Source organism: Salvelinus alpinus, chromosome 18 (assembly GCF_045679555.1).
Source record: "Salvelinus alpinus chromosome 18, SLU_Salpinus.1, whole genome shotgun sequence".
Classification (NCBI taxonomy): Eukaryota; Metazoa; Chordata; class Actinopteri; order Salmoniformes; family Salmonidae; genus Salvelinus; species Salvelinus alpinus.
Window position 1 is genome coordinate 6,546,079 of NC_092103.1, and position 12,065 is coordinate 6,558,143.

At 46.3% G+C, this 12,065-nt stretch overlaps 1 protein-coding gene across 2 annotated transcripts in view; it reads right to left on the bottom strand.

Annotated features, from left to right (window-relative positions):
* Positions 1-12,065, bottom strand: part of LOC139543604 (guanine nucleotide exchange factor subunit RIC1-like) — a 63,825-nt gene that overhangs the window by 12,024 nt on the left and 39,736 nt on the right. The window contains exons 4-15 of one of the 2 annotated variants that reach the window (XM_071349859.1): positions 7,146-7,253; positions 5,144-5,286; positions 4,521-4,657; positions 4,132-4,220; positions 3,401-3,489; positions 2,722-2,866; positions 2,231-2,441; positions 1,865-2,095; positions 1,664-1,702; positions 1,252-1,452; positions 853-1,013; positions 407-545 (exon numbers count right to left, since the gene is read on the bottom strand). In XM_071349859.1, the coding sequence (XP_071205960.1) occupies positions 407-545; positions 853-1,013; positions 1,252-1,452; positions 1,664-1,702; positions 1,865-2,095; positions 2,231-2,441; positions 2,722-2,866; positions 3,401-3,489; positions 4,132-4,220; positions 4,521-4,657; positions 5,144-5,286; positions 7,146-7,253 (1,693 nt within the window). Of the gene's footprint in view, positions 1-406; positions 546-852; positions 1,014-1,251; positions 1,453-1,663; positions 1,703-1,864; positions 2,096-2,230; positions 2,442-2,721; positions 2,867-3,400; positions 3,490-4,131; positions 4,224-4,520; positions 4,658-5,143; positions 5,287-7,145; positions 7,254-12,065 lie in introns of both variants that reach the window. The other variant, XM_071349858.1, reaches the window with a different exon arrangement.

The window sequence follows — 12,065 nt, forward strand, 5'->3', positions numbered from 1 at the left end:
AACTGAGCAGACATTTATCCAGAGTGATTCACAAATCAGTGCATTCACTAAAGTACGTTTAAAAGACATCACAATCAGCGCAAATAAAAACTCTGTTCAAAATAGCTGCTAAATAAGGGCTCTCCGACCCTTGTTCCTGGAGAGCTACCCTCCTGTAGGTTTTTGGCTCCAACCCCAGCTCTAACTAACCTGACTCAGCTTATCAACCAGCTGATTATTAGAATCAGGTGTGCTAGATTAGGGTTGGAGTGAAAACCTACAGGACAGTAGCTCTCCAGGAACAGCCCTCTGCCAAATCGACGAAAGAAAAGCGCTAGGAGCAGGGAGGGCAGTGGTAGAAGAGCCACGCCGATGTCTGAAGAGACGGGCTTCTGATGGGATTTCATGTGTGTATTGAAACCAGTACCTGCTGTGGGGCTTTAAGCGCCATGCCGGTCTCTGTGCGTACCGAGGTGAGAGTGACAGACACCACCAGGGCGGGATGGGGGATGTAGCGGGACATGGACACCTCCTGAAGCAGCTCAACACAGGCTGACGGGTTGGGCCTGCAGAGAAAGACAATACGCTACTTATAACATTGATTGGATAGGCCCTTTGTAAAGCCCCCCCCACCCCCAGTTAAAGCCCCAACCAATGGCATTTGATAAGTATTATTATGATTTTTCTAAAGTTCTCATGTGAATTTCTTTTCACAATACTATTGATTATCATCCGAGACCTCTGTCAGGTGATCTTCCCTACCGGTCTCGTCCTGCCTGCTAATAAATGTTGTGAGATTTTTTTTTTTTTTTTTTGTTGTATGAGTGGGTGTGCATGCGTGTGCCTGTGCTAAGCGTGTTCGTCCCTCCCTACCCGTCGTGTCTCCTCTCGATGCTGTAGAGGCAGATGGAGCAGTCTGCTCTGAAGAGGACGATCAGGTCTCTGAACACGTTGAGCAGCAGAGTGTCAGAGTGCAGCTTGGTGACGGAGGCGAAGGCATTGTCCAGGTTGGACGACCGGAGGTACAGACGCAGCTACGCCGGGAGGGGAGAAACGACAGAGGAGGAAAGAAAGTACAGCTGCTCACTTTGTCAATCCATCAAATCGACCAATCAAACTGAGCTCGTCAGCAAACGATCACACATTCTCAATCAATTTGTCCATGCAAATTTGGCCCATACATGTTCAGAACAGGGTGGTGTAAAATGTATATATATTTTTTTAAAGTAGTATTGTTCCTGAACGTTAGATATACGTGTTATGCCGTCTTACCTCTTCTTGCCGGTCGATGAAATTGTAACACGCAACAACGACAAAGTCCTTCCACCAGGCCAGCCCCCCTGTCACGGTCATGTTCTGCTCCTGAGTGATGTTCCCAAACAGCTTCCATTTCCTGGAGGACATGGAGTAATGTGCAAATCCACGTCTCCCTGCCACCGCTATGCACTGGCCTGCTGTGTCTATGGCTGCAAACTAGAGACACACACACACACACACACACACACCTCTCATGCATTAGAAGCCATAGATATAGCAGGCCAAGTGCACATGACCACATTGGGTATCTGGGAAAACTGCATTCATTTGACAACTCAGGTTAACATGGTTTTATGTAGCCACACACACACACACTGAATACTTATCCCGAAGGACAGACGTAGAAGTATTTCCCACACCGACTCACCCGTATAGGCCAATTGCTCTCTAGGTATGTGCTGTGAATCTACGACAGAGGAAAAACACAGGATAGTTTTACTGACAGGATACTAAAACATTTTCTAACTTGTTGAGCTTCACATCAACATACCAAAGCAACATTTGAATAGATAGTCAGCTGATGGACAATAACGCTTTTTGAATTCGAAATGAATAAAGCAGTATGTACCTGGACCACGTGCCAGTGCTTGTGTCCCAGTAAAGTGCTGAGTCCCTGAGAGATGGCGTTGGGCGAGGGGGCGGAGCGGTGGTGAAGGGGGCTGCCCTCCAGGCCATGGGCGAGGTTATGGGGGTGAGGGGTGTGAGGGTCATCTGAGCTGCTGGATGGGACCTGGGTGGGGTCACCACAGGTCAGGTACAGACGGTCTTCCCCGTGTAGTAAAACCTGCTCCTGGTTACTCTGGGACGGACAGAAGGGAATCGACGAATAATCAATATGTTTGCAACATATCAGTATTCTACACGAAAGAGCCCAGCAAGCAAAATTGGTTGGTGTCAGGAATGTGTGCATTGACGCCATTGTCCATAAGCTCACCGTGCAGGGGTTAACGGTCAGGGCGCTTTTGATGAAGTGGAACTGCAGTATGCCCGCCTGCTTGGTCTGGGTAGGAGGTGGAGCCTCCTCCATGTTCTCTACAAGCGCTGCTTCTTCTTTACTGGTGATGACCCACAGGTGGTAGCCTTCCGCTCCCCAGCACATAGAGCTGATCTGTATAGGATCCTTCTTAGTGCCGTCTGACCGATACCTGGGGTCGAGACCATCGTCAGAGATAAGGGTTTATAATATAAACAATTGCAAGGAGAAAAAGATAAGATTTTGCACTGTTTTTTTTGTCCCATTCAGGATGACGCCTGCTCAACCTGTACCGTATGAGAGCGCGCAGCCTGCGCCATAGAGCGTAGCTGACAAGACGACAGCGGTGGGAATTGTGCTACGGCTGCGGAGTCCTGGAGGGCAAGGAGGAAAACGGAGACCAATAGAGGAGGAAGAATTAGAGAAGAAGACCGCTGTGTCTCGTCACTCACGCAAAGTCCTCCCCGAGCGTACAGATGAGGTGGGCGCCGAACACACTCCACAAAGACAGCCCGCCGCACTCCCAGGTCACCATGGCAACGCTGTAGTCGGGGGACCAGCGGATCAGCGTCACCGCCCCCGTCTTGTTCCAGACGTCTGAGGGAGGGAGATTCGATACAGACACGGCGACCGGTCAGACAGAAATCCTTTCAGTAACACAGTTGAGTCAATTCATTTCAATTGAGGAAAACTAGAACAGGAATATGGTTAACTTCCTGAATTGACCACAACTCTGCTTTTACAGTAGTATGGTTTCTTTGGTTTAACAGAGATAATACAGTACCGTGTAAAATAAACCTCCCTGTGATGTAATCTAGCCCAGGGTCATTGAAAATGTCAATAGGATTTTACACGGTACTGTACTTGCATACCACCCACTACCACTAGGGGGTAGGAGTGTACCATAAACAAACCAATGGTTCAGCATGGCTGATGTGTTGAGGGGAACTACTACATAGAATCACTAGCACTTTCGAGTCAAAACGAAAACCAGCACTATAAAGAGGCATCATGTGATACCATTGTGTTAAAACCTGACGGGGCGTACTAGCTTGTATGAAGTGTACTTTCTCTCATCTGTCAACACTAGAATGGGAGCGTGAGCTGGTGGTCAGTCAGAGACAGACATACCGGGGAAGTGTTTTGGGGTGAGCTCCAGCTTGTGGGAGAGCTGCATCGATCCTGTAGTGGTGTCAATCATGTACACCAATACTGAGCCACTGGAACAGAGAGAGACAGACAAATGTTAATAATTACTCATTACTCTTTATTCTAAAGGTAACATTGTGCTTTGGCAATTATGTACCGAACGCAAATAAAGCATATTGAAATTCACAAACACAGTCAGGGGATTCAACACATGAATAAACAACGCTGACCCATCAGGAGGTAGGCATATTACATAACAGCCGCTTGTGCGGTCAAGTTCAAGTCAGTCTTGTTTAAACCCGAGTACCAGCAATTCATTAGCCGACGTTTCCTAAATGAAAAACAAAACGCTGAAATAATGAGCAGGCATTTAATGAGCAGAAAGGTTGTCGATTCCACAGCCAGTGATTGACCCATTATCTACTGCCACTCAGGTTCTCTCTGCTGGACTCATCCCTGCAGGTCAGTGTGTGTGCAAAACAAGCCGCTGTCCGCCTTTGTGATTGGTGTGTGTTTGACAAGCGGTTCTCACGGATTGTGCAATCTGCCAGCTTGTGTGTGTTTCTCACACATACACACACCTCCTGCTTAACTGACTGACTGAACAGTGGGACCCTGGACCTCTTGATTTTGTCATTTGCATTTCAGTTAAACAGCAGATAGGAAGTGGCTACAGAGGCCTGTACTGATGTCGGCAGGACACACACACGTACCTGGCACAACCAAACGCCATCAGCCTGTACTTATTGTTGACCGCCACACATGTGCCGTCTGTTACGTCTGCTGCCCAGACGCCCTGCAGCTGCTGGGGGAGACAAGAGACAGTCCGATAGATCACCGTACGTCGCGGACGCTCACGCGCAGGCAGACACTCGCCTCCGCCTTTCACTTCCTCTTCCCCCCCCCCACACCCCCATTTTCCATCAACCCTCGACAGTCACGCTTCACATGACTTACAGAACACGGCTGCATTGTGTGCGCACCGCAGCAAAAACGCACACACCCCAACACAACACTTCTCCCAGAGTTCTTATGAATTCTAGCCTGCCGATCGTCAAGCACCACAGCAAATCACACACACACACGGACTTCTTTCTCGTACTTCTGCAGTAAACCTGCTGGCTACAGGACTGATGAATCCCAGCCTCCCGTCGTCAAGCACCACAGCAAAGCCATCCAGAGTCACACAGTACTCCATGTCTGTGATGTGCAGCCCCTCCAGGTCCAGAGACGGACCACCTGCACAGGCAATAAAACGCATGAAGAAACACAGCGATCTAGAAACATTACGCACATACATGACTTCAGGCCTACGTAGGGACGACACTTAGGCTGCGTTTACACAGGCAGCCCAATTCAGATTTTTATTCCCCCCCCCACCACCACCAATTGGTCTTTTGACCAATCAGATCAGCTCTGAAAAAGATCTGATGTGCAACTATTTGATGGGACGGGTGAAAAGACCAATGAGTGGAAAAAAAGATCTGAAATGGGCCGCCAGTTAGATACGATCTCTATGGCCTCGTTTTATGTAAACATGTATAGATGTAGTTGGGAGAGGATGGCGAGGTCTGGGGAGAGGATGGTGTAGATCGAGCCCGACTGCAAATGTACACATGGTTAAAGGTTCAGGTTAGTTGAGAGGGATCGGGTGGGGTGGGTACCGGCAGGCGGGGTAGGAAGAGGGTGGCGAGGAGAGGATGGTATATAGTGAGTGTGACTGACCGCGCGCTGACTGAAGGTCCAGGGAGAAGGGGACGGTGCAGAGACTGATCGCCTTCCGGCCATTGCTGACTCCGTCCCAGTGGAGGATGTGGAGGTAGCCATCAGCTGTAGACACCAACAAGTCCTCCTGAAGAGACTTAATACTGGGGGAGGGAGGAGAGAGAGAGAGAGAGGGGTGTTTAGCTAGTGTTTACTAGACGCCCGGCTGTGTGCACATCTATTCCTAGTACCAGGTCTTAGTGTCTCCCACACAACAACAAGAAGAAAGAGCGCGAGAGAGAATGCACTGGGGATGTTAAAGCAGCCCATATAGAGGATCTGAGAGGAAGGCCCCGAAACAATGATTTACAGCAGCAGATCAGAAGCACCCAGCACCTCTCCTACAGTCACTCGGACCCCTTAACGCCGTCCTTCAAATAGACGCTCCTGCTCATTGTTATGCCTGAAGCGCAGCTAGAAAGACATAGGGAGAAAAGAACATGTGAGAGAGCGAGTAAAGAACATGTGAGAGAGCGAGTATGTAACAGAGCGACTGTCAAATTCAGAGGGAGAGAGCGACTGTCAAATTCAGAGGGAGAGGGCGCGCGCAACAGAAATTAGTAGAAAATGGAGAGAGAGAGAGAGCATGCGACAGAAAAATTAAGTCGGATAAAAGGAAGAGTGACAGATAATAGAAGACAGACAGATGAAAGAGAAAGAGAATAAGTGTCATTCTCCTGGGGAGATGCAGAGGGACCAGGCTGGAATGTGTGGTCCCAGTGTACTCAGATGGTCTGTGAGTACTGAGGACTACCCGATAGCCTAGCCTCAGTAATCTGACTGTGGTCTGGCTCCATCTCTCCAGAGCAGAATGGGGCATTCTAGAGCCAACAGCCACCAGGACTCTCTGGAGAATGGGCCTTCTCAAGCAAAAAGGACAATACTGGAGCTTAGCTGCTCTGCTCAGTTCACCCCAGGCATGCAGCTAAAGCCAGGCTACTGGGAGGATGGGAACACGCGCACACACACAGAGAGAGAGAGCGAGACACACCCCCACACACAGACAGAGATACACCCCCACACACACAGACACACACAGACAGAGACACACCCCCACACACAGACAGAGACACACAGACAGAGACACCCTCACACACACAGACAGAGACACACCCCCACCCCTCACACACACAGACAGAGACACACCCCCACACACACCCCCCACACACAGACAGAGACACCCCCCCCACACACAGACAGAGACACCCCCCCCACACACAGACAGAGACACACCCCCCATACACAGAGAGACACACACCCCACACACAGACAGAGACACACCCCCCACACACAGACAGAGACACACAGACAGAGACACACCCTCACACACACAGACAAAGACACCCCCCCCACACACACAGACAGAGACACACCCCCCACACACAGACAGAGACACACCCCCCACACACACACAAGGATGATAGATCTTTAATGTCCTTCTGAAGTCCACAGGGACCAGAGGAAGAATGTGCGAAGCCATACGCAGTTTAATAATTTTCCGCAGTCAAATTGACAAAATGGTTTGGGAAGAAGAGGAAATCTCTTCAGCACAAAACGTACAGTGGCTGAAGTACGTACCATGTGCACCAGTCCAGAATGTAAAACAACATTTTTGGTTACTTGCATACTAAACACACTTCAGTGTCCAGTAGTATGTATGTATGTATGTATGTATTTATGTATGTGCGTTTCCGTGTTTAGGTTTGTATACTGTGTGCATGTGTTGGGGTTTGTATACTGTGTGCATGTGTTGGGGTTTGTATACCGTGTGTGTATAGCGTGTGCATGTGTTGGGGTTTGTATACTGTGTGCATGTGTTGGGGTTTGTATACCGTGTGTGTATAGCGTGTGTGTTGGGGTTTGTATACCGTGTGTGTGTGTGTGTATAGCGTGTGTGTTGGGGTTTGTATACGGCGTGTGTGTGTGTATATAGCGTGTGTGTGTGAGAGAGACACTGTAGTACCTGGTGATGGGAGCCTCCAGATCGATGGGTCTCTTCATCTCCAGGCTGAGAGCAGGGGCACACTGCTCTTCTTTATAACCTGGGGTGACCTTGACACGTGGACTCCCTCTAAACACACACACACACACACACACAAAGATCAAATTCACAGTACCATATCAAGTCTAAATCAAAAGGCAAAAAAGCCTGGGTTGGGCAACAACGTCGCTCTAGGATCTAGGCAATAATGACGCCTAACAGCAGCAGCCAGAGAGCAGGTTGGGTCTAGTGCATCCTTCCAGACTGGAGTGATTCCATAAGACACCAGGACAAAAAAAACAAGAAAATACCAGGATTTCGGTGATTTTCACAAAATTGTATCCCGGTCCTCCATTAACACTCCTGCTGTGTTCCAGTTGAATTTGACCTATTTACAAGTTCTCTCTCTGAAAAATGTAGTTCATTTAATCTGACTGTCATAAGGTTCCATGACTTTGTCCACACAGGGCATCTGAACACTTTGAATACATTTGGATGATTTATTACCTTTTGGGTGTTTTATTTAACTTATTTAACTCAAAAATGACCGGTCATTAGAAATGAATGGGTGAGACTACAATTGGTGTAGAAAATTCAGTTCAAGCACATGCCCATTCATCAGATGGACACACTTCCTCTCCCTGACCCCCACATGCATGTGTGTTTGAGCACACACACCTCACTCCCCTTCTTGGCTTCCATGGCAACCCCCACGGGAACCTTTCCCCAATAGAATCTTTCCCCCACGGGAACCACACCTGTTGGCATTCTCACAAACAATCGCAACATTGTTTCGATAACAATAGAACTTTTCTAGCAGCTCTGGGACTTGAAGATTTTGTTAAGGCCTTGCTCACAACTCATTCTGTGGCAGCACAATGACCAAATGATATACTGTATTTGAGGAGGCTCTTGATCATATCTTTGATCATGACACTGGTGAGAGAGTCCTTGTTAAACTTTGACACAAAGTAGCCTGTGATAAATAGCACAATATGTTCCATTGAGTATTTGTTCTAGTCAAAATAATCCATACATGATGCTTTATTTACTCAAAAAACAAGTATGAGCTCAGGTCTACAGGCCATAAATAGCATATAGAAGTTCAAAACTTGTAATGTTCACAAAAATTAAGTTGATAAAAAGATCTAACATTAGGCGATAATATTTGTATTATTATGGATTTATAATCAGCTATAAATGGGGCGGTCATTTTGGACCGGGAACACAGAATTAACATGAAACGAACACAACAGGAGGGTTAAGACTCCATAATGTTCCATCTGTAGGCTCTACAAAGCAAAAATTGGTGTTATATGAAGCTTTACCACTTGCACTGTAATAAGAGTAGCACAGATTTTTTATTATTATTATTTTTTTTATGAATAGTTGAAAATATAAAACATGAATATTTAAACTATTTTTGATTTGGGTAAGTGTTTATATACAGCGCATTTGGGAAGTACTTAGACCCCTTGCCTTTTAGACATTTTGTTATGTTACAGCCTATTTCTAAAATGTATTAAATTAGTTTGCCCTCATCAATCTACACATAATACCCCATAATGACGAAGCAAAAACAGTTATTGAAATTTTTGCTAATAAAAAAAGAACATGGAAATATTCAGACCTTTTACTCATGAACTTTGCTGAAGCACCTTTGGCAGCGACTACAGCCTCGAGTCTTCTTGGATATGACGCTACAAGCTTGACACACCTGTATTTGGGGAGTTTCTTCCATTCTTCTCTGCAGATCCTCTCAAGCTCTGTCAGGTTGGATGGGGAGCATCGCTGCACAGCTATTTTCAGGTCTCTCCAGAGATGTTCGATTGGGTTACTGTCCGGGCTCTGCCTGGGTCACTCAAGGACATTCAGAGATTTGTCCCAAAGCCACTCCTGATTTGTCTTGGCTGTGTGCTTACGGTCGTTGTTCTGTTGGAAGGTGAACCTTGGCTCTGGAGCAGGTTTTTATCAAGGATCTCTGTACTTTGCTCCGTTCATCTTTTCCTCGATACTGACTAGTCTCCCAGTCCCTGCCGCTGAAAAACATCCCCACAGCATGATGCTGCCACCACCAGGCTTCACCATAGATATGGTGCAAGGTTTCCTCCAGACGTGATGCTTGGCATTCAGGCCAAAGATTTCAATCTTGGTTTCATCAGACCAGACAATTTTTGTTTAATGGTCTTAGAGTCCTTCAGCAAACTCCAAGTTGGCTGTCATGTGCCTTTTACTGAGGAGTGGCTTTCGTCTGGCCACTCTACCATAAAGGCCTGATTGGTTGAGTAATGCAGAGATGGTTGTCCTTCTGGAAGGTTCTCCCATCTCCACAGAGGAACTCTGGAGCTCTGTCAGAGTGACCATCGGGTTCTTGGTCACCTCCCTGACCAAGGCCCTTATCCCTCGATTGCGCAGTTTGGCCGGGCGGCTAGCTCCACAAAGAGTCTTGGTTGTTCCAAACTTGTTCCATTAAAGGGTCAAATCAAATCCAAATCAAATTTTATTGGTCACATACACATGGTTAGCAGATGTTAATGTGAGTGTAGCGAAATGCTTGTGCTTCTAGTTCCGACAGTGCAGTAATATCTAACAAGTAATGTAACAATTCCCCAACAACTACCGGATACACACAAATCTAAAAGGGATGGAATGAGAATATGTACATATATGGATGAGCGATGGCCGAGCGGCATAGGCAAGGTGCAATAAATGGTATAAGGTACAGTATATACATATGAGTAATGTAAGATATGTTAACATTATTAAACTGGCATTGTTTAAAGTGACTAGTGATCCATGTATTAAAGTGGCCAGTGATGAGTCTCTATGTAGGCAGCAGCCTCTCTGAGTTAGTGATTGCTGTTTAGCAGTCTGATGGCCTTGAGATAGAAGCTGTTTTTCAGTCTCTCGGTCCCAGCTTTGATGCACCTGTACTGACCTCGCCTTCTGGATGGTAGCGGGGTGAACAGGCAGTGACTCGGGTGGTTGTTGTCTTTGAAGATCTTTTTGGCCTTCCTGTGACATCGGGTGCTGTAGGTGTTGTCACGATGGATCATAGGCCCCCCCCCTCCACAGTTTTATTACTTAACGACAGGTCGTAAATTCTTGGAAGAGACCCTCTTCCCCTTTGGACATGCAGTAAGAGGAGAGGATTTCACAGTGGAACAAAGAGTCTGATCCCACAAACTCCTACATTCCCAAAATTTGAGAATGAAACAATATTTCTATTTTTGAGAATGTGGAACCGGTCGGTGGGAAATCAAGGAACAGTCATGTCGAGTTTGTTTCATTTGGTGACCTCATGAAGGACAGTCGACACACATTACTGTTTCTTCGTCTATATAAACTTCTCAATTATGGGATTTGCATCTGATGGTTGTGTAAAATATATGATTGAAGATGAAACTATTTGTGAGAAGATGTGATGTTGGCCTTCTCAACAAGATACTTGTTTACATATAACGTTTTAACTAGTCAGTGGCCAGACATCACATTAGGCATCATAGAACCGCCTCTTCTTCACCAAAGTATAAAATCACTTCCAACTAAATGTACATTTGATCAGAAAACATGGAGCTACATGTTGAAATGGTTAAGAACTACACCTCTACCAGAGGACAAGACCAGAGAACGTGGAGAGCATTCCCGCGTTGAAATGGCGAATAAATCTACAAACTAAAGAACAATTATTCAGACTGCAGCTGTTTAAATACTCTGAAGTAACCATTCTAACAACCTACAACTTTGATCTCCGGTGGACAAATCAGAGGTTCTCTGTCGACTGAGTATCCAGCAGAAGGACCGGCAATCGCATAGGGACAACAAAAGGCAGACACTCGGAAATATGTCAATTGGAATTTATTTTCGAATGAGCGGTTGTTCATGTTCAAAGTATTAGCAATGAATGTAGTTATCCTCTATGAGTTTCCCGCTCGAGTGGTCCCCACCCCCTTTCCTTTGTCTACCAAGCAGTCATATCGGTTTCGTCCGCTAGGAACTTTTTCTTTGTATCATGTAGTAACCAATGTATGACCTATTTGTGTGTGTGTTTATGTAATTCTGTGATTGATTAAGTTAGTTAATAAATAATCAAGCCAATTTGTATATCGTCGATTCATGATTCTATGCTAGGGTTCGTGCAGATATCCAAGGGTTTGCGATGTCCAGTAATGAGACTGATGAGGTAATATTCATTAATACGCGACTGTTTTGATAAGATATGAGTTATATTCGGGAAATTGAAACTCTAAACATGTTCCCATGGTTCCCTGACTCTAGTTAAAATTACAGGATTAGTTAGATCGTGCAATTAAAATTACACAGAGAATTGATTTGATAATATACAGTCTTCACATTTAATGATCATCAACGACAACAGTGTCTTGGAGGGCAGGTAGTTTGCCCCCGTTGATGCGTTGTGCAGACCGCACCACCCTCTGGAGAGCCTTGTGGTTGAGGGCAGTGCCGTACCAGGCAGTGATACATCCCGACAAGATGCTCTCAACTGTGCATCTGTAAATGTTTGTGAGGGTTGTAGGTGAGAACCCAAATTTCTTCAACCTCAGGAGGCCGAAGAGGCGCTGTTGTGCCTTCTTCACTACACTGTCTGTGTGGGTGGACCATTTAAGTTTGTCTGTGATGTGTACGCCGAGGTACTTGAAACGTTGCACCTTCTCCACTACTGTCCCTTCAATGTGGATGGGGGGGGGGGGGGTCCTCCCTCTGTTGTTTCCTGAAGTTCATGATCATCAACATTTGTTTTGTTGACGTTGAGTGAGGTTGTTTTCCTGACACTACACAGAGTACCGTCACCTCCTCCGTGTAGGCTCATCAAAGCAGGCAACGGTGTTTATTTTGTCTGGAAGCAAGACATCAGTGTCCGTGACGTGGCTGGTTTTCTTT